This window comes from Coturnix japonica, chromosome 6 (genome assembly GCF_001577835.2).
Source record: "Coturnix japonica isolate 7356 chromosome 6, Coturnix japonica 2.1, whole genome shotgun sequence".
In the NCBI taxonomy this organism is placed as follows: domain Eukaryota; kingdom Metazoa; phylum Chordata; class Aves; order Galliformes; family Phasianidae; genus Coturnix; species Coturnix japonica.
Genome location: NC_029521.1, coordinates 13,203,165 through 13,227,387, shown reverse-complemented (window position 1 = coordinate 13,227,387; position 24,223 = coordinate 13,203,165). Strand labels below are relative to the sequence as shown.

Below are 24,223 nucleotides of genomic sequence, written 5' to 3'. Positions count from 1 at the left end.
AATAAATGAAGAGATGAAAGGCAAACAATGCAAGAAAAGGCATTCACAGAGCTCTCTTGAACTTCGGGGAGAGGAGGATAAAAGCAAAGGGAAACACTTAAATCCCTTTTTGATGACAAAATACACTCTCAGGCCATAAATGATAAACACTGATATTCTGTCACAAAATCCATGCAATTCTAGGAAGCTGCAAGATGGAAGTTTACTTATGGAAGTATATTACTTCAGAAGTAATTCTGAAATCCCTGATTATTTAAGCAAATTAACAGATACAGAGAAAATCACTTAAAATAACTTTTCATTAAATATTACTCCGTTTTCTGCTTGAGAAATGTAGTTCCCATTACTGTCATACTCATTTATTCAAAACTTCTATAGAAACTTCTTGACAAATCTGTTCCTCCATATTTTCACCCTTCGAATTCACATCAAAAGTTTAGGGTTTGTATCAGGCCAGTGATACCAATTTCTGGTCCTGAAAGCTTATCTCCGTAATTAAAACAACACAGCAGAAATTTCAAATACATTATTTGCACAATTTTAACTATACTTTGACCAGCACAAGAAAGATGTGGAACTGCTGCAGCTGATCCAGAGGAGGTACATAAAGATGCTCCAAGGGCTGGAGCACTTCTATGAAGAAGGCTAAGAGAACTGGGCTTGTTTTAGCTTGGAGAAGAGAAGGCTCTGCAGAGACCTAATTGTTGACTTCAAGTACTCGAGTGAAGCTTATGAGCAGGAAGAGGATGGACTTGGCACATGGGCAGACAGCAACAGCACAAGAGGGAATAGGTTTAAAATAAAATAGAAAGAAATTTAGTTTAGACACTGGGAAAAAAATTCTTTACTCAGAGAGTGGTGAGGCAACAGATTACCCCAGAAAAGCTGTGGATGTCCCACATGCCTGGAGACATTCAAGCCCTGGTTGGATGGGGCCTTGGGCAGCCTGATCTGGAGGCATGGGGCTGGAACTGAGTCCAACAACAAGTTCGAAACATGGCAGGGGGTTGGAACTGAGTGATTTTAAGGTTCCCTCCCATCTAAGCTGTTCTACAATAAAGAGAACAAACTCTAGTGTGAGTATAAATACACATGCGTACACATATACACAAAAGAACAAAAAACTAAGTCTTACAAGCCATTTTGGTATGACAGGATAGTGAGATATTTCATTGTCACTTCATTATTTGTATTATTTCCTTCTTAATCTTTAATCAGTTCAAAAACATCAGTTCACAGGCTATGATGAACAGGCGAAGGTCAAGTACAACAAGAAGTTTGTTAAGTTGTAAGGTAATTAAATTGTTTAAGATCACTTCAGTTACATCACTGATGAAGGATAACACATTTTCAACAAACTGCTCCCTGAATTTATTTCCAACCTCATCTAACTAGTTAAAAAACCAAAACCTTACATCACAGAGTCAATAAGGATCTGCAGGAACAAGTAATGAATTCCAGTTATTGTCACAAGCTGTTACACTAACTCCCTCAGAAAATTATCTTGAGCAAGCAGTGACAATTCCCCCAAAAAATCCCTCAGCATCAGTTAGAGGTTTCAGGCATAAGGCTTAATTACCATTAATGTCTGCCTTTAGGATTTATTTTGAACACAGCAGGACTGTTGTCTTGTGTGGGCACATTTGACAGAAGAGCATTTCAGAGTGTGAAAGTTTAGACAACAACTCTTCTCTCAATTAGAAGTTCCAATACAGTTTGCATGAAATTCTTAGCACTATTTCCCAATCTGTTTATAAGCCTTATGGAGAAAAGCCACATTGTGAAGATGTGTGTTTCTAAGATAGAAAGCAAATTTGTCCAACCATGTCCAGTCTGCAGCAGGCTCTTAAAGAATTTTAGTGACATAAATGAGCCCAGGCACCCCAAAGTCTACAAGTATTAGGAATCTCCAAAACCCTTGCCAGCTTTCTCTTAGTAATAAATTGACATTTATTTCTCAGGAGGTGATTTAGGAGTTTCTCACATATGAACAAATCAATTGATCTATCTGACTGCACTTCTGTATTCCATAAGCAAACGCATCAGGTTATATCAGGTCACATCAGCACTTGCTTCAATTGCCTGAACATCAAAGTCACAAGCGATCACCTACATCACCATGGCTGTACCCTGGTGTGACTCCAAAGATCCATAATCAATGTTCATACAACAATGCTCTCTCTTAGTGGAGGAAATACCTACCATAGAGCCAACAGTAATTATAAACCTTATTAGAACCAGATCTCAACTTCCTGACTTATAGTGAAAGCAATGAAACTTTATCTGCTGACATGAGATACGGCCATTTGAAAAGAACCACAAACAGCCAATATTAATTGTTGAATACGCCATAAGTGGGGAAAGGAGCCAGATTACTTTTTTTTTTTTTTTTTTTTTTTTTTTTTTTAATCTTTAGGACTTGACCCGACAACGGGAATCCAGCAAGTGACAGATTGCTCACAACAACTTTTCTTTTCTGTTCTGTAAAAGGAAGATTTTGGCAGAAAAAAAAAGTACAGCTACACACCCTTTAATCAGAAAATTTATCACAAGTTAAAACCACACAGTCAAATACATACACTGTATGGTATAAAATGTTTCACAGAGGCGACAGTAATGACAACAGCATTAAAGAGGGTTTCTCATATTTCCTGCAGATAGTACTCTCTCACCTAATTAATTGATACCAGGGGCACATGAGCCTTCATTTTCCTCTTAGTTCAGAATATCTGTGGAAGAATGCTTTAGAAGATCTCATTCCCAAACAGGAAAGAAGCTTCTCTCCTCATAAATCTAGATCCCTGCATGCTGGGAATGCAACTTTCAGAGGCCCACAAAACAGTGTCACCCAATTGGGGAAGACAACAACCCCCAGTGCCTTAAAGGGAAAGAAACAAGTATTGTTTCAGGACTTTTCAAGTGCAATTAAATGACCTGACATGACCGGAAAAGCCTGAGCTCAACCCAAAGTTCCCACATGGACTTTCTACCTTTTTCCTTTGAGTCTGTGCCATTATTCTTCAGATCAACCAGATTTATGTATTTCAGCTGCACCAACTAAGAAATCCAAGCAAATTAAAAATAATTTTTAAAAAAATTAGATCAAGCTCATGTTAATACACAGTGATGCAGAGAAAACAAGAGTAGCTGATCTCTTCACTTGCAAAAGGCATTAAGATATTAAGAACACCTACTACCCATAGAAGCTTGTATTTCAATTCACAACATTTCCTTTTGGACAGTTTTTCAGAGCATCTCATTACCTGAGATCAGAGCTTATATTCAAAGCAGAACTCAGTGAACTCCGAACTCACAACAGGCCACCTAGGATTTCCTTCTCTTAAGCTGTTAACTGAAAAGGATCCAGCAGCTCCAGCCCTTGAGACAGAAGAATGAGCAGAGCAAGCCTTTTCCTCCTTGATATTAGTTCAGGAAATAAGTGGATGCCTAGGTCACACACCATTAAGGAGAACCCTTCTCTCAGGCATTCCACTTAATCAAAATCTGTGCCACAGGAGATTTTATTACCCAAGTACTTCTGCAGCTTCATTAGAAGTGACAACATTTATAGACTAAAAAAGAATCTGAAACTGCTGTTTAAAAACATAAACTAATAGAGGATCATCAAGTGAAATATAAACCAGCAGTTTGAATAGATCAAAGACAGATCATAGCAACAAGAAAACCCAAAAGAATGTTCTGTGCAGCTGTGCTGAAGCCCTGTAGTTGCGCTATCACTTTTCCAATGGTTATTTAAAAACGATACTCTGAAAAGTATCAAGTCCTGTCATAACACAACCTGAGACAAATGAATGGAGAAAGTGATTCTGCAAAATAAACAGAAATTCAAGGGAAACTGACGTAGTCGCACTTACTTTTTGCTCAGTCCTGACATACTGGCACAGGTTCACTTTAAAGCAAGAATCAAGGAAAAACAATTCTGAAGCTGGTAAAGGGCTTGATTTCACACTTTCTGACTTCATTTGAAAAGCACCACTGAAATCACCTGAATCCAAACAGGATGTTAAAAATGCTGCCTTGATTTCACAAAAGATTATATTCAGATGTACAGTCTGAACGCTGGGATGATCATTTGTAGTGGAATTCCAAGGTCACAGCCTGAACCAATACGTGAGCACGTGACTGCCTGGAGCAGGGCAGGAGCTATAGACACCCCTTCAGTCTCACTGATGATTCTGGGAGCGTGTGTGCAATCTGAGTCTGTGCAGGTTCCCCTTCCTCCCAACCCTCCTCTCCTGCGGGGCGAGTACAAATGGAAGAAGGCTGCATTCCTCAGCTTGCCCCTTTCTCCAAACTGTTACTGGGAGGGGTGAGTTAATTTCTCTTTGATCTTTTCCTATAGCGCCTATTTCTCAAATAAAGGCTCTGTCATCACCTACATCATTTCACAGAGGTTTTCACTCTACTTAAATGCTTACTGCAACATCACACAGAGTGTAAGTATTGGTTTCTGCCATTGGTAAGTGGCAAGATGAAATTAACACACCTCCTTCTCATTCTTCATCACTTATAATGCATACAGCAGACTTTTGCATGAAAGTAACTGGAGTCAGGTGGAATAAAAATCTGACTCATTAATTAAATGATCACCCTTTTTAAGAGAGAAGAAATGGTGGTGAGGACAAAGAAAGCAAATGATTCTACAAACAAAAGCACTTGCAGATAGATGTTCTCCACCCAAATGGAAGTGAACACATAAGGTAAGAGTGCACCACATAAACGCGCTGAGCCAGGACAATCATCTTGCAAAAAGTACTGATTTGCATGCTGAGATTTGCGTCTCCACTAAGTGCACTACGTAATGCAGTTGAGTGGGAGCCAGACTACCAGTTATTAAGCTTGAAAGGATGAAAACCACTTCTGAGACTCCAAAAAGAACAGCTCTAATAGTTAGATGCTCCAGACTCCTTTTTGTTGAGTCAAAGTAATACAATACTCAAATAGCTCCTGCTCCCATTCTCACCAATAACATCATTTGCTCTATGTCCCTGCCACAAATCTAAAACAATCACTGCTAATGAGCAAGTATTCCTGACTCTTATTGGTTTCAGACAATAAAACTGATAAATGCCAGCTAAAACTTCCCAAAATTACAAAATAGCATTAGGGGATTGTTGCAGCTGACTTTGCCTGTCTTGTACCAGAATACAGCTTCAAGCGCTCCTCCTCAAACAAATCATTCCTTTTCTCACACTGATCACCAGCCAAGGCAACGTGACCTCTCTTGCATCAGGATGAGCTTTGAGCATGTTTCCTCCCACCCTACCCAACCACAGAAAGGTTTAAACATCCCACAACTCACACAAATCAAAATGAGAGAAGGAATTGAAACAGTGAAAGTTTACCTGAAAAATTCCGAGACACAAGCATCGTTGTGAGGATTGCACCCTGTGAGGGAGAAAAAGCAGGGATAACAGACAGTGTCACTCACCTCAGGAAGGGACTTTACCCATGGAGAACAGAGTGAATTAGATACCAAAACACAGAGGCATACTAGTGCTACTCTTGAAAGCCCTAGGATCTCCAGTATGTGGCTGCTGGACTTGGCATGAGACCGTTCAGTCTTGCCTTTCTAGAGCAGCTGCTAGAGGCTGAGGAGGATATAGCCTTGGAGATCTAAAATGGCACCAAGTACGGTGTTTAAACACTCACTTGCCTCCTAGCTTGCAAGTAGCTGCTCCGCACAAAATCCAGAGGCTTTCCTTAGCTACAAGGCACCCGATATACTACTACTAAGAGGTGGAGAGTGATCACAACTAAAAACCTCAGAATTTGAAAATTAGCTGTTTTACTTCTACTTTTATGCAGAGAAGTAAAAGACACAATTATACAGCACAGCAACAAAGGAAGCTTGCAGTTTTGGAGAAAGAAACTACACGGCTCCTCAATACAATTTTTTAGCACCTTGTACTGGAGTCAAGGTACTTCACTAACACAATTGAGCTAATCATAACAAATATTTTGCCAGCAAAGCATTAACCTCAACTTCAGAATGTTAACAACAACAACCTACCCATCAGTTATGATATACTTACCTTCAGCTTCCTTCTAGCATTGAACTTTCTCAAGCATTCCACAGTCTCCTGCCTGTGCATCATTGAAGCAACAGTAGATCGTTGCTGAAAAACAGGAACAGAAAAATAAACCAGCAACTTAGTCTCACTAAATCATCTTGGGGAGCTCTCCTCACTATCACATCATCATAATATGAAAACCAACATGGCTGAACCTCTCATCACTGAATGGCTGCAAAACACTGCGGCCATTTCATAGCTTACAAACTTCCCAAACTAGCAGAAAATGTCTAGTCAGGGGACCGTTACAGGACTGTGCCTAAGAAAAATGTGGCCCAAGTACAAGTGAGTATCAACGCTCTATGTCTCCCACACACATTATGGGTCAAAATACTAATAAGGCAAAGTCAAACTAACAAGAACACCCATGAAGGTCTGACTTGGAGACACTACAGAAAATATACAGATTGCATTATGAACAGCCTCCAATGGAAAATTCCAAGCAGTAAGTAAATATTAGAGAGTGGCAGCCATCCTGGTAACTCCTTGCACCTAAGTGCCTGACTAACAGAGACCTCAACATCTTTTCATCAGTTTTGCAAAAATAGATTTTCAGTGTCTAAGAGAAATAATAATATACATACATTACATCAGTACAAAAACCAGGGCGTAATCTCTAGCCAGTGATGCACACCTGTCACCCATAGTAGACTGGGATCCCATCAGCTGCAAAAAGAGGACTTCCCAGAAGTGCTGACAGTCATTCAGAGCACATGAGGAAAACAGAGACTGATGCTGCCAGGCATTTAGAGCACATGAGGAAACCAGAGACTAATGCCAAAGTAGCTGTCGCTCATGCACAGAGCTGCAAGCCTGTATTCCCTTTACAAGGACAGTGGGAGAACGACTAACTTGGCAGATCAGACTGTACAGACCAGCCATTACCTTTCTTCTGCTTGGAAGAAAATATGCAATGCCCAAGAGAACTATAAACCACACTCAGATTCATCTAGTTCCATAGGAAATCTCTGCTTTCATCCTGACTTTGAACTAGTCATCTGCTGCACTATGCATCAGGGTATGGAAGGAGAAAGTAAATAAGCTGAATTCCACAACAACTTGGATAATCACTACTTAACCAGCCTCCTGTGAAGTGACATTGATGTCCACTTGTTCATCTCTGCCTTAAGAAAATCAGGATGTACTTCCAAAGTTTAGAGATGCTAAAATTCAGTGATTCAGATAAAACAGTGAGACTTTTTCTCACATCTGCTTCAGAGAAAACATATCTCCAGTATGAAGGCCTATGTTGTGTCTATGTAGACCACAAATGGCTATGAAGTGAAACCAAACTCCTCATAACTCAGAGAATAAAATCCTTTCTTTCACCATTTTATATTACATCATCATGGGGAGTGAGCTGTAGTATATACAGTTTTAGTTACAGGCACTGGAACAAATGTTAAATATACAGGAGCTGCTATTGATGACAAACATGCACAGAGTGAAAAAAGCCCTCAGAGATGCACAAAGTCTCAGCTAGTGTAAAATCTTGACTTCCAAGTAACTCATTGCTTGACAGCTTACTCTACTGTTACACAGATGTTCACATAAATAAGGTTAAATAGCTAATTTGTTGTTTTGTGGAAGAAGGAAAAACTACCACAATTTCTGAAGAACAAATGAGTTAAGAAACACATCAGACACATAGAAAGCAGAAGTACGTTACGGTATTACAACAGCATCTGCTTAGACTTAGCTGGAAATAATCTTCAGAGATTAAAAAAAAAAGTGTGCCACTGCTGCCCTTCCCTGTGCCCACTCACAGCTACATTCTAGGATTTCCTTGTCCACTTTGCAAAAGATGAAAAACACCCATGTGTAGAATCCGGCAGTGCAAAAAATAACTACATAGGAAGGCCACAAAAGACCTTACACTGCTTTGAAATTTACAACCAGTCAAGCTGAAACACAGCAGAAATGTTCCAGCATTGCAAAGATACAGTGCAATAAATTGAAGCTTAAGATGAAGAACAAAATAATCCTAAAATATTTTGCCTGTTGCATCTGACATCTTAGGATGATATGTACTGGGATTGGAGATGTGGAGAAAAACAGAAACTATAGGCATTCACTTTTTCCTACAATGGCAATAAAAGCACCACAGTATGACGAAGTTGGCTTGTTGAAGGTCAGCCTCCAAAAATCACAGTCTGATAGATTTATAGTACTCTGAGCTCCTCTGCAGCTAAGTCTTCTTGATGTGTCAGTTCAGGGTAAACTATAAGTCAAAGTGTAGCAGAGAAAAACACTTACGCAGACCCATGGATGTTTGAGAGCCTGGTCAGCTGTGATGCGCTTTGCTGGGTTTATTGTCAGCATCTGGTTGATCAAATTCTTTGCTTCAGGAGTCACAGTGTCCCACTCAGGTGATGGGAACTGAAAGAGGAAGAAAGGAGAGATGATGAACTGAAAATATCCTCTCCTACTAGCAAAAGAGATTCTCTCTTCTAAACAACTGAACTCCAGCTTTTGCCCTTTTAATACCAGGGCTATATATTTGCAGAAAACCATAAATTTTGGAAAACGTCATGCTGAATGAATCCAGCAAATGAAATATACCAGACAGTAGGACATACCTGTACCATTCATCAGACACAGGCAGGTGTCTCATCACTCGTACCTCTGAACTTCTTACATACTCAACAGTCAAAGTAAAGTCATAGGTCTTTTTGACAGAGTTCTGACATAAAGACAAGCACTAGGTTCTTTTATCCTACCTTGCTCTTTCTCCAACACACAAAGAAGCTGCAACAGCATATACAAAAGTCACAAACATAACTGCACCAAAGCTTCATGAAAGCAATAACCACTGACACAAAAATCCTATCACGTATATCTTCCCTACCATAAAGCACAACATACTGGAACAATCCCAGTCACTTAGGCCTAGCAATGCATTGGCAAGTTGTTTGCAAGCATCTATCATACAATAAAACATTACTCAGGGAGCAAAAGAAGCGCTATAGAGGAGGGGAACACAGAAGCATGGAAACAAAGAAAATAATCTCAGTTTTAGATGCCGGTCATGGAGGAGAGGGTAACTCCTCTCACCTATGATTCCAGATGAGATGTTTACACCATCCTCCAGATTCTTGCATGTTGTACAGATGACAGCATGCTAATACGAAATGTGGTAAGTTTCACTCTTATGCATCTACCATTCAAACACGGGTGAACTTGAGTCCTCAAAGATAATTGCTGTTGGGTTACATGTTCCCTGACTTTAAAGAAGCAGGGAAGAGAAGATTGATCTATCCCAAGACAACTTTCTTACATACTACAACATTAAGAAAAAGTTTATCCCATTTCTTTTCTCCTGCATCTTGTACGTTGCTCTGCTGGATCATGAAAATGCACTCTTATCTGATTTATCAACTTCTGCATTCTCAGACATCAGCAACACATTACACAATTTGCTCGGAAAACATTGAAGGAGGCTACTCAAAAATGATAATAGCTCTCAACCAAGACACTTCCCACACACTCCAACACTGAAATATTCATAACAATGTCTTGCAAAACCCCTCTCCAATAGCACAAGGTCCAGTTTACAATTGTCACTGCCTCTACAGGTAGCAGATAGAAGTCCAGTGCTGGGGGATAAGGACATCAGGGAGTATGCGCTAGTAAAACCTGAGCTATTTTCTGCCACACAGATAAGGGGAAGAATCTACTGTAATCTCTTCTTCTAGACAAGAATTCAAAAACAAGTTGACAAAGTATTGGAGGCACAGGGATCAGACAATTCACTCCTCATGATCTACAGAAAGTGTTGGCTACTTAATCCCTGAAGTGCTTTGAAAATCCCCATCTACATAATTAGTACAAAATCACTTCAAATGAGAACAAGCAACACAGAAAGAACACAGCAACAAAAGGGGCAGGAAGGCAAGAGACAAACACACATCCATTTAAAGCTATCAAATATGAATACATCACTTCTCTCTCAGGAAGCCACTGAGCCAAGACACAGGGTAAGGCAGATCTTTGTTCTCACCAGTATAGCAGCTCTCATGGTCTCAGGCCCCAAATCTGAGAGGCAGATGAGGTCCATCAGAACCTCAGCTCCCTCCCCCCATCTAAGCCCCAATGTAGCCCAACAAAATGAACTCCCCAACTGCCTCTTAGTACTCAATTCTGCAGGCTAGTATTTCTAGGAATTCCTTTTCTCCTCCCAAGCCTCTCTTCATGCGAAAAAATTTAATTCAAACATTCAACCTGTCATGTCCAGACCATATTTTACATAATCTTTGCTCCCCAATGCTAATCTCTTTCCTACTCCTTTCCTTCAGGCGCCTCCTGCACCTCAAGGTTTGGCATTCTCTGAGAACTATTCCAGAAGTGCCTGGTTTTCACTACATACTCCAACCCAACATGCTGATCCCTCCACAAAAACACTCCTCCAAAAGCTCTTGCCAGCCAAGTCTTCTCACTGGGCTCCATACAGTCCACTGCTGGAGTAAATTCCACTGCACCACAGAGAAGATAGGCGGTCCTAATGTAAGCTATTATTCTCCAGAACAGTTCCCAACACTTTTAACTAGACCTTGATTAAGACCAGCTTCTTCAGTCTACCTTCCTTTTGCTCCCCTTAGAGAGTTAACATTGCCTACATGTTCAGCACTCTGTGGCAAACACAGTAGAAAACACCATTGTCCACCATCTCCATTTCCAGCTCTGCATTTCCCTAATGACCAATAACGTCTCGATGCCCTCTGCGATGCTGTCCACATATCCTCTCAGTAGCCCCAAACAGGACTGTATCCCAGGCAGAGAAGACGAGATGTATGAACACGCCAAACATCATTTTGCACAGTAGCTTGGGGCCTGCTGCTGGACGCCAAGATAATGCCATGTTTTGGATGGCTTCTACACCCATGCAGGTACTCAGCAAGAAAGTGCCCTTACGTCATAGGCTCCGGCTTTGATCTGCTGATAGAGTTTGTGCTGATCTTCATCCCAAAAGGGAGGGTACCCCACTAGTAATATGTACAGAATCACTCCTGGGAGGGAGAGACACAGATACACTCTGGTTAGGCTAATATGCCAATTACTCCTTCAGCCCATCTACCTTCCCTCTTGACAGTCCCCAAGACAATGACTACTCTAGATCTTCACTTGTCATCATATTTAGTTCTCCAAGATACTAAAAGACAGTACAGACTTCTCCTCTTTTGAATCTCATCTTGGCACTTCATGTTCAGTTCTTAACCCCAGCCATCAGGAGCTAGAACAGGTGCATGATGTCCTTTACCCTCCTCCCCCATTATCTTGGCTGGTGAGCCACAACTCCCAGCTGCTTTCATGATAAATGAAGTCACATCCCCTGGGGTTGCTGCGCAGCAGGGGACTTTTTAGGAAGGAATCAGTTTTTAGATGCTTGCTGTGCACGGTCTTGGGACAAAAATGTCATTGATAAAACTATCACTCCTGGCCTGCAGAGAACTGTACAGTCCACATCAGGCAACACAGATATCACATGTCTCTAAACTTATCAGTCTCAGATATATTTACACCTCTGTTCAGTATTCCATTTTCTACAGTTAGTGTGATAGGAAATTGCTGCAGTGGCCTAAAAACAACTGACTCTGCAAAGCACAGAACAGCCCTATCTCAAGTTTCATGCATCTGATGGATGGCCTGAAGAAAGAATTAGGAGCCAGAATCAAAGGAGTTTAGGCTCTAACAGTAACTCCAGCTACACAAGGTGCTTATTCTCAAGTGTCTTCATCTCTCCACCCAACAAGGAGCATTGTGCACCCTCCCAGCAATAGGCTGTAAGGAATTGCTCCTATATTTGAAAAGGTTGCATAAAGTATAAAATATTTGGACAGAATCTTACCACATGCCCATATATCGACTGGTTTTCCATAAGGATCTTTTCTTAAGACTTCAGGGGAGAGGTAGCCTGGAGTGCCAGCAAACCCTGCCAGGAAATGAATGACATGAAGTACAGTCCAAGCAGAACAGGATATTATCATATCATAAAATCCACTATCCATAACTTTCAAAACCTAGTATCCCCAACCCCATGTTTGACAAGGCTCTCTGTAGGCAGACCAACAGAAAGAGACAAAAAAAAAAAAAATAAAAAAATAAAAAAAAAAAAAAAAGAGAGAGAGAAAGAAAGAAAACCACACGAGGCTGAACATCTGTGTATTGCAGGAAGAACAGAAAAACAGAAAAGAAGGAGGGAGCATGGCAACTAGCTGGGTACAAACTCATACACTGTATATCCCATATGCTTCACATCAGAGTTACGTGTAATGGTTTGGAGTTGGAGAAGGCTAGATATAGATGGGACATATCCCATTACCAAACAGTGTGGGCAGATCAGGAGATGTAGCTGTCTCTCCAGAATCTCCACAGCACTGCGGAGTCTCAGAGCTGATGTTAAGCCTGAGAAGATCTCATTTCTAATTATGTTTTACCTAAACAAAGGTACAGTAAAGATCCAAATGTGCCTGAGAAGGCCGGTTCAAGTGCATTTCTGTAAAATGACCAAACAAAATTCCAGATCTCTGCACTCCTAAGTCATAGGAAAGTTTGGATCAGGGTCTAAACTTAGCAATTGCATTCACCTCTGACGCTAGAATCTACTAAACAATAACAGAAAAATGGAGGAATACATGGACATTTTTTTCTGTCATTCTGTGCAGAGGCTCATATCTGAGGACACAGAGGCTGGGATGGTGGAAGTAGCTGTACTAAATGCACGCAAAAATGCTGGAAGAGCTGAGAGAGAATGCCTAGGATGGGTACAACTCAATCAGTAAAGGGGTGAGCAGAAGTGAGAAACCTCAAACATTCTTACCAAACCAGGCCTGCTGCTCTCCCTGCACTTCAATAGCCAGTCCAAAGTCAGCCAGTTTGACAGCAGCACCTTTACATTTACTTGCCAGTAGCAAATTCTCAGGCTGGGGAGAAGAAAGGAAAAGAAAAAAAGGGTGGGGGTAAGAATGAAAGATTGATATCCTCATTAAAACCTTCTATCTTTGCATTCACATCATTAAATTCAATCTGCTGACAGCAGGCACGCACTTAAGCTGTTCAGATGAAAGCAGAGCAACAACAACAAATGGCCTTGACCTAGAGTGGCAGAAAATCTTCAAATCTAATACAAATCCTCTATAGGAGCTGGAGCCTCACCCAGTCCAGCCCATACATTACAAGCTGACACCAGAGGGCACTGACAGTACAGTTCCTGAAGCACAGAACCCAAAATTTGTTTTTGTCATCCCCGCAGAAAGTAATGTGGAGCAAGGGAAGAGAATGGGATGCAGCAGATAAAATCTACAGTGATGTTTCTCCCCATGAACATTACATAGTCCTCAAGGCACTGGAAAAGTAAATATGATGTTAATAGGGTCTGCCAAATACAGAGCTGTAATGTGGGATGGCATCATCTAGATAGGCAGTAGCTTTCATCCCTTACAGAAAAAGCCTCAACCTCAAATTGGCAACAACACTGAGTGCTCTCGTATGCTATTGTTTTCATGCTGCAAATCCTTACACACAGTAGTAAATATGGTGTCATGCTACTGCCATTATCACCTGTACTATGTGCAACCATGTCACTTGCTCCAGGTGCCAGGCATGGGAGACAGACTACTCCTTCCCATCATGTGAATCTCACTTGAGTCATAATTCTGTTGTGTTCCAGTAGAAGACTTCAGCAGAAGCCTCAGTACAGCTCCAAGAATTGTACCAAGACAGTCAGCAGCTTCCTCTGTAGCACCACAGCAGCTAGTTACAACAGACTAATTGAAACCTCAAAGGCTTTCAGGTGGTGGCTATTACAGATCAGCAGGAAACACAACAGAGACAAGGAACGACAAATGTCATTTCACATCTTACTCCTTTCTGATCATTTGTGCAATTCATATCAACTTGAGTTTTTAACCCAGACAGATGGAAGCCTGGAAATACAGAAATGAGACTTCATCTCTTTTTCACAAATCTAATGAAGCTGTGTTTTTGCATCCTGATTGCCACTTTCACCCCCCTGAAACACTCCACCCCTGTTCTGCCTAACAGGAACGAGATGCTATGCTCATTCACATGCCTTAAAAGTACTGGACACATTCCTTGCTTTTGCTCTGAAAGAAAGGAGGAAAACTTTGCCCATCACAGCCCTTGCCATAAATGACATGAAAATAAGGGGGAATGGTTCTCAATAAACTTTGATGGCACCATTTTTTCCCTATGTGGAAAAGCCTGTGTTAATTAAGCTATGAAAATTCACCAGTATAAACAAGTCTTTAAAGCAGTTGACCAGTGAAGTATTCTGAAAATCCCTCTGAACTTCAGGTCACTCTTAGGCTTGGCCTGAAACACTGAAATTTAGGTCAAGCTTATGCCAGCTAAGCATCATTTCCTTCTAAACTACAAACACTGCAAGGCTGTGTTTATCATCCATGCATGTTTGCCTACACGCACTTTTCGTAAGGAATGAATGCATTCCTCAGTTTCTTACTGTTTTGTCCCTGTGGGTAGTTTGATATTCTAAGTTCTTTTAGAGAACAAGAGCCAGAAGACCAGTTTACAAAAGGTGCAAGAGACAACTTCACATGAAGCAAGTTCTGCAGTTATTGTACACTGATTCTGAAAGGCCAAGCTTTTGGCAAAGAGCTATGACATTAAATAAGGAGCATGAGATCTATTATTTCTAAAAGGAATGGATAATCCTCAGGCCTGGAATGTTTCAGTGAATTGGAGGAAGCAACACAAGAAATATATTAAGTACTGTGGGGAGTGTCTAGTTTTAAACAAGTTAACAACTAACACAAACGAAACTTGGGAAGCAAAATAGGTGATGTAGAAACACAGGATACAAAAGAAAACTGGCATCATCTTGCACTAGAAAACACTACCTATTTTCACAGAAGCCCTAATTTTGGGAAGTAGTGCCTCTTGGAAGTTGCCCTTCTCATGGGCAGGTATCAGCTCTAAACTCTGAGCAGCCATTCCACACTAGATCACTGTCCACAGTGCTCTGAATCAGAAAGCCAAGAGTGTTGCGTGGGAGTCTGCCAGAAATACTAAGAGCTACTATCCGCCCAATAGATGAAATTGGTTTGGGTTGAAAGACACCATAAAGACCTACTTCCAGTCTCCCTGCTGTAGGCAGGAACACCTTCCACTTAATACAGGATGTGGCAGAACACTGCCACTGAGTTTGCAACACATTTTTTACTTCTTTGCAACATGCTCTAGGTATCCCTGCTTGAAGCAGTCGAGTTGGACTAGATGATCCCAAGTAGTCCCTTCCAACCTCAATCATTCTGCAACTCTATCAAAATATTTTTCTACCTGTTATGTGCTGTATAACAATCTAGAACCAACACTAGTAGCAGGTGTCATCCTGCATTAAATTTCACTGGACCACAGGTGGTCATCACCAACCCCATTTTAGACAGAGAAGGCTGCAGGGCAGGTAGACCTTCTTGCACAAGCCTCTTCGTTCCGGAGCCCGCCCAGCTCCCAGTACAGCCAGCACCACACATGAAGGGAGTTTTAAGTAAGACCATTGTGGGGGCTCTGTGTCTATAAATGTGTCAAAGTGGCAGACGGCTGATTTACTCGTTGTTCTACTAGCCAGCAGCTTTGTATTTTGATCCAAAGCTTCTACTGATGAGTAAAGAAAGAAATAACATGAAAAATTCTTGTTGTGCATCTCTGTCCTAGCCCAATGGCATGCGTTTGGCAACAGTGAAGAATAAAAATATACATGTTCTATTTAGACAAACTCATCCTGGCAGATTGAACAGAGAGTGCCCCAGGTCTCTAGAGATCTCTTCAACAGCAGACCAGAAAGCGTCCTTCATTATAATGAATCCTACCCAAATTTCTCTGAAAGTCCACTGCTGTCTGATATCACAACTACACAGTCCAGGAGCTCCCTCAGAGATGCTGAGCACTGACAAAGTTCATGAGGAACGATAACTTCCTTGGGAACTCAGTACACTCTCTAGAAAAATATAGTGAATTTGTGCTTCAGGAACAACTGTGCCCAGCTGTAGTGAAGGGAAACAAAATGAAAACAAACAAATAAAGAAGATACAAAAGACAAGGCCCTGCTAGCTGGCAAAGTAATTCCTGTCTTGCCTCTTCCAATGATGCCCTGGCTGCTCCTCAGCCTCTGTGGCACAGAGGAAATATTACCTTCAAATCCCTGTGCACGATATCATGCTGGTGAATGTGATTCACACTCTCCAGTATCTGATGAATACAGTGGCTGCAAGATAAAGGGAGAGAGACACCGAGTTACACATGCATATACATATATTTGGCACCTCATCCCAGAGCATTTTCCCAGCTTTTATATTTGTACTATGGAGAGCTGAGGGCCCCAGGCTGAATCCCTTGGTTGTGCCCACAGGATGCCCAGCTCAGTGCTGTCACCATTTAACACTCCCATCCATTCAGCAATAGGATGCTAGACATCTTAGCTACATTAGGACCACAGAGCTTCTTGCCTATCTGTCACTGTCCCCTTCCTTTCCTTTCCACTGCACTAAAGCATCTCACTAGTTCCCCTAGCCAGTAATGCCCACCCTGCACAGGGAACTGAGACACACGGGTAGCTGAGAACAGCAGCTGAGACTGGGCACGCAAGGCCCAGCACTTCAGGAAACACTGAACGAGGCTACTCCAAGCACAGAGTAAACTTTAGAAAGCAGCAAACTCCTGCAGTAAGTTCAGGATGAAGACTCCTGGGTGCTTGCCAATTTGCAAAGCTTTAAAAGCAGCATCTCAAGCACTTTACATACACAATGTGCGTGTGTACACACCCGCTTACTGGGTGCCTTTTAAGTACAGATCCCACTTAAGAGGTTAGCAATTTGAAAAGCAGACAGCCTGTGTTGAACACAGTGTGCTGCACTGCCCCAGCTTACAGAAAACCAATGCCTCTGTCACTCTCCTTGTCGTAATCACAGAGAAAAAAAAAGCAACCCCACCTTTACACCTGACACGTTAGAACAGTGCAACACAACCATGGAAGAGATTTCTGGTTGAAATGATCAATTCTGTCACAAATCTACTCAGCTCTTAGAAAGACACGGGCATTTTGGCAGTCAGCATGTGGGTAACTCCAATGGGTTGTGCCTGTGAGCTCACTGTCCGCTCACTGAATTCTGCGCATCTCAGGGGAACAAATTAAAAATACTTCACTGAAAGGAAATCGTCTACATTAAAAGATGGGAAGAGATCGAGAAAAGGAAGAGGAGAGATGAAGCACTGTGTATGTTACCCCTGCCTCTCCAGAGCTGGCAGCACAAGCCTCAGGGTTGGAGTCCATGAATATCTCCTTGCTCCCAAAACAAAAATGTATAATTAGAACAGAGCTGAGTCTGAGTGAGAGAGATTTTCTGGCCAAAAATGGCAAAAGTGTGAGGTGTCCCAGGCGAGCCAAGTGCGGCAGATTGGCACAGACCTCGCTCCCTCGCTCTCCCAGCCTGCTCTGGAATTCAGCACAGCATGGGGGGAGAAAGGGAGGAGGAGTTTCATTCCATCATCTTATGGGCACTGTGAGTCTTGCCCAGCCTAAAGTCAGAAGTCTGAGCACCTCCAGAAAGGCTCACGTAACTTCTCCCTCTCCCCCAGCACAGGCAGTATTTTCCTGAGCAGTGTCAGTCACAGTCAGCTCTTCATCACTTCAGAGAACAGGCACTGGCATGAGGGGCAGTGAGGAAGATGATGATCAACTGGAAGCCTTGCTACAGGAAGGCAGAGGCCAAGCAGGCAGAGCTTTCCCACAGCCAGAGGACAGCTCTCCCCTGTGTTACTCACTAAGGACACCCCGTCACCAGGAAGGTCAGGCGGACAAAGCTGCTAGCAACAGAGCTCCCAGCAAAGAACACACGACAACAGCAGCGTCTGCAGGCAGCAAGAGCTAGTGCTATGGTGAGTCAGGCTGGTTGGTGACAATAGTTTATGCTAATGGCAGAAAGAAAGATTGCTTTTTCCAGATAGGGAGCAAGAGTTGCAGAACAAAACCATGCACAGAACATCAGTCAGGAAATTCATCCCGCTTGCCAACACACATGGCACACACAGAAGGGTCTGGAAACAGTCTTACCTGGCATCTGCTTCACTGTAGTACTCTCTGGCAACAATATCTTCAAACAGCTCCCCACCAGTAACCCTGGAGTATAAAATTAAGCTTGTTACAGAGCCTGTCCAAGCCCAGCTGACCAAGCCTAGCCAAAAGGCTGCATGGGGCCTGTGCTGCCTCTATGCTTACATCCCTTCTCAACAACCCCACTGCAGTCCACGTTCAGCAGCCTCTGCAGGGATCTGTGGTACGGAAGGACGAGGGCAGCTCCACAAACACAGCACCAGCACTGGCAGCTTACAGAACACTCTCAATGCACTGAGCAAAAACACTCATGCATCCACAGGGCTCAGCAAATACTACATTTGGGCAGCCAAGCCTTCCTTTGATCCTGGCAAACTGTCTCAGGGACAAAAGTCACAGGTAGCCCATGTTTACCAACCCACACTTGTACTTGCTGCCAGGAGCTTTCCTGGTCTATCCCCTACCACACAGTCAGTGTTTTTTTATGAAGTGAACTAGTTTTGTACAGGTCTTGGAAGAGAAAGAGAGAATTCAGGTGGTTTTTATTCTGCTCTTACTCAACCATCCACATGTCTGTATCGCTGATGAAGCATCAAAGCCAAAGAAAGACACTTACAGATCAAAGACGAGGTAATGGAAACCTTCTTCTGAAATACTGTCATGGAGCCGCACTGCAAAACACAATCAAGAAATGGAGATTTACAGGGCTTGTAGCAAATATGACACTTCACAAATCAAGCCTAGCCACACAGACAAGCTCCCCCTCAACTCAGCCCATTAATTCCCCATGCCCTTCACTTTGTGTGCTCAGTTAGTGACCTATTTCCTTTTCTTATCTCAAAGGAACAGATGGGTGTCCTTCACATACGCCCAACTCACCCCAGCGCCAAAACAAACTCTGAATGTCTTTGACCATTCATTCTCCTCTTCTAGAACTTCAGCACTCTCCTTTCACATCTACCCACTCTTTCTTCCATGCTCACTTTTTGCAGTCTTTCCCCACTCATTCTTATTTTCACCAAGCCCTTCTCAGAATTTCCAATCAAAAATAATACATGTAAAAAGCACCAAAATCCGTATGCAAGCCCACCTGTACATTGGTGCTACCCATCTCCCTTCTACCTTTTACCTGTAAAGCTCAATGAAACTTCTCTCTTCCTTTTACTTCCTTTTCCTCATTTCATTCCAACTTACATCCCCCCAAACATTACCTGAAATTCAGACTCACTTTTGTTTCATTTTTTCTAACCTATTTGTTACTAAAGACATAAATGACCACAACTGTCCTCAAAACTTAATCCTCTCTCAACTTCCTCACATATCCTCTCCTGTTGCCTAAAATAACTTCTGCCTTTTCTCATATTCTTCACCACCAGGGTTGTACCTACAATGGGCTGCCCCAGATACTTTGTGAGATCTCTGGGGCCCTGTTATCCTTCCCCGTGTTACAAGAGAAAAATAGTGATGATGATTACATCCACACAGACAACAGAAATGAATTTCACTTCCAGTGCCATTTCCTCCTATCTGAATCAAAGCCTCACTTTCTTTTATGCTTCTTGGATGAATTCTAACTTAAGAGCAATACAAAATTAAGAGCTCGGTTTCTCATATCTCCAAATCCTTCTCTTAGCTTTACTCTCCTGTTGAAAAACTTCACTCTTTTCCTCACCAATCAGAGTCACTAACTAGCAGTGCTACTTGACTCAGTCCTTAAACTGTCACACCCAGACTACGACAGGTTGGTTACCTTATTTACTGATTCCATCTGCAGGATTTCCCTATTGATTTACACAACTAGATGGGCCTCGAGTGAGTCTCAGCCACTGCAACATCTTGTAATTGAGTATTGACTGAAGTAACATTACTGTTCTCATCTCTACAAAAACAAGTTATCTTTCTCCATCACTACAGCATCCCTCTCCACAACTTTGCATCCCTTCCCTGTCTTCCACTCTTTTCCATGTAAAACACAAGCAACCTGTCTTGGCTTTTCCCAACACAACAATTATCTCTCTGTCAGCATCAGGAGGTCAGTTTGCACCGCTTATTGGCCCATGACGTCAGTTACCATCATCATCTTGGAAATGTTTCAAACCAGCTCTTGGCACATGCTCCCATCTCATAGGGAACAACCACACATTTTCTCAATGCTTTATTCTTATTCTTCTTGCATCATGTGCGTGCAAACACCCACAAACACAAAATTAAGACTAGTATAGAAGTGTACAGACCACTTCCTATACCTTTCCTAAAAGAACTGCATTCTTCCTTCCTGCATGCTCCAGCATTTTTTCCCTGCCATAATTTGCAAGCTGTCCAGGTTGGTCCTTTGACCAACTTCCTCTCTTCAGTATCTCTTTTAATGGAAGAGGTTTGGGAGCAGCACTCCACAAGGTGTAAGACAGCAAACCAGCAAGTACAGTCAGAGGTACAATAATGCGGGTATTTGACGTAAAACTGTTTCCTCTGCTGAAAACAGAGATGTAGCACATTTAAGAATTAAATATCTGAAATAATACGCAGTAAAATAAATAACTAAAATAGAAATATCTTCCAAGCTTTAGTCAGCTTTGTATTAACTTCACTGCAATACAACTTTGTGTTTATACAAGGACTTGCTCCCTGAGCACCTGGCAGAATTCAGCAGAGGTGACATTTCAAAAAATACAGAAAAAGGTATCTCCTAGGAGAAAACATCTCCATTCACGACTGGGAACAAGACATAAAGTGACTGAAGCAAATACTTGGATTCCCAGTGGAGGGCAGATTTTCACTCCAATGCCATGAGATTTTCACTGCAACGTACAGGATTGTTTGATGTATACACAAAAGGCAACTACACAAGCGAGAGCTAATGCCCAGAACACAGGCAAAAGCCCGTGCAGAAACCTTATAAAAAGGGAAGAAGGAACAGATGGTGAAACTTCAAGGAAAGCTGAACGTGCTAATAAGGTCATGTCAGGTAACACTCAGTGTGCCAGAAAGCATTCTCCACCCTCTGGAACCTGAAAGGTCAGCAAAGTGCTGCCAGAAGCAGCAGATTAGAGGGAGGCAGCACAAATGAGATCCCAACAGTGGAGGAGGACAGCCACCAGTGGGCCAAGCTGCAGCCAGGAGCAGCACATGCCTGCAGGTAGAAGAAAAACACAGTGAAATCTGAACTCTGACACAAAGATGCAGAAAGCAAACTGCAACCAAATATAAAATACGAAGGAGCTTTTTGGTAACTTTTTTTTTTTTGTCCTGAGAAAAGTGATTTTGTCAGATGCCTTTTGAAAGAGGAAGGAAGCAGCAATTCAACTGGCAAAGACTGGCAGAGGTAGCAGAAAGAGCCTTCAAGGACAGTAAAACACTGTTTGTGTACTTAGGTGCGGAACCACGACAGGAGAACAGAGAACTGTATTTATTGGCTCATAAATACCAGTGCCATACATCACCCTAAGGCTGCACAGCAAAATAGAGCAGACCATGGAGGCAGGATGCAGCCCATTAACTTAACAAGGGAGCTGCTTCCTCGCAGCCACCCAGAGAAACGCTGAACAAAACTTGCACAGGATTTAATCTGCCTAGGTAGCAAAGCTCACAGGTAACGCTGGAACAGCAGAGAAGCAATAGGAGAGAGGGCACTGGGCACCAGCACCCTGCAGAGAAATAATAAGCAACAGCTTAAAACTTCAGACTTTAACTGTGAAAGAGAGTGATGATGAGGTGGGCTGAGAAAGACAAGTCTGAATATGCCAAAACTCTCATGACTTTCAATTCTAGCCCATACCTGCTTCACATTGACACTGAAAGGAAGAGGTGAAAGCAATGCCCAGGGGTGGAAGTGAGAGAGCACCCAGTGCACCTCTATATGTTAATTCAGTGGCCACCACACCTGCAGACCCACAGCTGGCCTTCCTACCATGCAAGGATATGTTTAATGTCTTCATTATTAGCTTAAGTTCAGCTTCAACCAGCTGAGCAGAGTCCACATGGCCTGCTCATACCTGTGTAACCTATTGACATGACAGGGTGAAAAATGAAATCATATGTAGATGCTAGAAGAGGGTAAAAAGGAGTAATGAAAATTGACCATCAACAACAAGAAAAAATAAGAATTAATAAAAGAACTAATCCAGCAATTCTTTTCCTCATAGATCCCTTTTCTTTCTCCCGCCATGGGAGCAGGGATGTCCATGCCCAGCACAGCTGGCTAGACAGATGCACACACCACATAGAGCTGCAAGTCACAGCAACAAGGAAATTGCACAATAGAAACACAGGGTCTCCCAAAAGATGAACAAACTATACAGGAGACCAAAGGAACGTGACCTTGCTCTATTCACCAGAATACAATGTAGATGATTTCCATGAGCTGATTTTGTCACCCAGAAGCAGAAATCCAAAACATATTTTCCTCCAGGCCAAACACTCTTACCACAGGAATTCTTGCAGATGTAGAAAATCAGTCCCTGCCAACACCATGCACATTCATGGTCACCTTATGACTATTCCCACGTCAAAGGTCTTTGATGGATGAAAGAACAATTACTGCGAAGGTTAGCAAGCACAGACAAGGAGAGGGGAGTGAGAAAGAAAACAGAAGCAAGTCAGACAACAAGGCTCTAAGTCAGTTACAGGATATGGTGAAAGACTTCACCCAAGGTTTTAGTCAGAGCACAGAAAAAAAGTCCCATTCACATCAAGCAAAAGGCTCGTACAGTGCACAGGCACATTAGTTTTGTAAGACTGAAGTCTTACAGATAACTTCAGCAATAACGAAAATAAACCACAGCACCAGCAAGCAATGTCAGGACAACTGCTAACCAAAGAAGCAGAATCTGTTACTGTTTTGGGGGGGCTGTTTTTTCATGTTTGTTTTTAAATCAGGACAAAAAAACAGCCAAGCTTTCTTCATATATGGTCCTGAAGCTGGTACCAGAGGAGTACTCCACCTGGCAGAAGGAGATTGCTACCACTGTCCCTTCAATTTTAAATGCAAATGCACACCTGTAACACTGCACTGTTAAAGAGCTGCTGTTTGCCACAACCTACATACAAGGCACAACCTCACTTACTGGTTTAAGCATCTGTCCCTTTCCTATTTCTTCTCAAGTCTTAACCCATCGAACTACAGCTCCCGTCCTACATAAACTGCCATTACCAGTATAGGAAGCACCATCCATAGAGCTTGCTAGGAGACTTATAAAAATAATTGACAACACAAAAGCAGTGACAGCAAACTACCCATCTTCCCCAAAAAATCATGTCTTCATTCCCTTTCCATCTCTTCCTGAATTATATGACCCTGTATGGGCAGCTGCAGCTCCCTGAGGCCTAAGCATAGTACAAAGCAACTGATCATAATATAAAAATCTCAAACAAAACAGACTGTATCAGCCTAATGACCAATGGCACTTGCTGCTGCATCACACAAAGCAAGACTGTAAATACAGAAGTTGAAGTGAACCACAAAGGAATCAGAAGAATCTTTCAGTTTTATGAAAGTTCACCTATAAAACAGAAATATAAAAAGACAAGGAAGGGCAACATCAGGCATCTTATTGTTAAAGGGTCACATTTAGAAAGCAAACTGATAGCCAAATGACAAGCACAGATGAGAGCTAGCTGACTTGATCTACATCTTCCCTTTGCTCTGCCCTGTGTGCCCAATTTTATCATTGTTTTGCTCTTATTTCAATGCCCAGAGCATTCACATCTGCCATGCAAGCCCAGGATGAGCCTCCTCTATAAGGCAGGATGGTATCCATCAAAGTGCTGCAAGGTTTGCTCTGCAAACAGAACAGTTACTGAAGTCGCAGCACAAGGCAAAGAAATATACAAGCAGAAGAATAATTTCATGGGATCATTCCTTCTATCTTCACAATTATTCATCTCTGCTTAGGAAAATTTAACATGAGCTGAAACATGCTCACTCCTATACACCAACGGTCCCTGCCTGCCCTTAGTGACAGGGCTCAGCTAGAGGAAAGGGTCAGCTTGTATGATAAATCTAAATTCACTGCTGAACCCAGAGTTTAAAACATTTAGATTTAAT

The 24,223-nt window shown here is 42.1% G+C and overlaps 1 protein-coding gene across 21 annotated transcripts in view; it reads right to left on the bottom strand.

Moving 5' to 3' along the window:
• The window catches only part of CAMK2G (calcium/calmodulin dependent protein kinase II gamma), a 108,880-nt gene that overhangs the window by 29,563 nt on the left and 55,094 nt on the right, over window positions 1-24,223 (bottom strand). For all 21 annotated transcript variants that reach the window (XM_032445264.1, XM_032445265.1, XM_015866532.2 and 18 more), the window contains exons 4-12: window positions 18,797-18,851; window positions 18,181-18,246; window positions 16,263-16,335; window positions 12,913-13,015; window positions 11,941-12,024; window positions 11,007-11,101; window positions 8,352-8,474; window positions 6,057-6,140; window positions 5,367-5,409 (exon numbers count right to left, since the gene is read on the bottom strand). In XM_032445264.1, coding sequence (XP_032301155.1) covers window positions 5,367-5,409; window positions 6,057-6,140; window positions 8,352-8,474; window positions 11,007-11,101; window positions 11,941-12,024; window positions 12,913-13,015; window positions 16,263-16,335; window positions 18,181-18,246; window positions 18,797-18,851 — 726 coding nt within the window. The remainder of the gene's footprint in view (window positions 1-5,366; window positions 5,410-6,056; window positions 6,141-8,351; window positions 8,475-11,006; window positions 11,102-11,940; window positions 12,025-12,912; window positions 13,016-16,262; window positions 16,336-18,180; window positions 18,247-18,796; window positions 18,852-24,223) is intronic.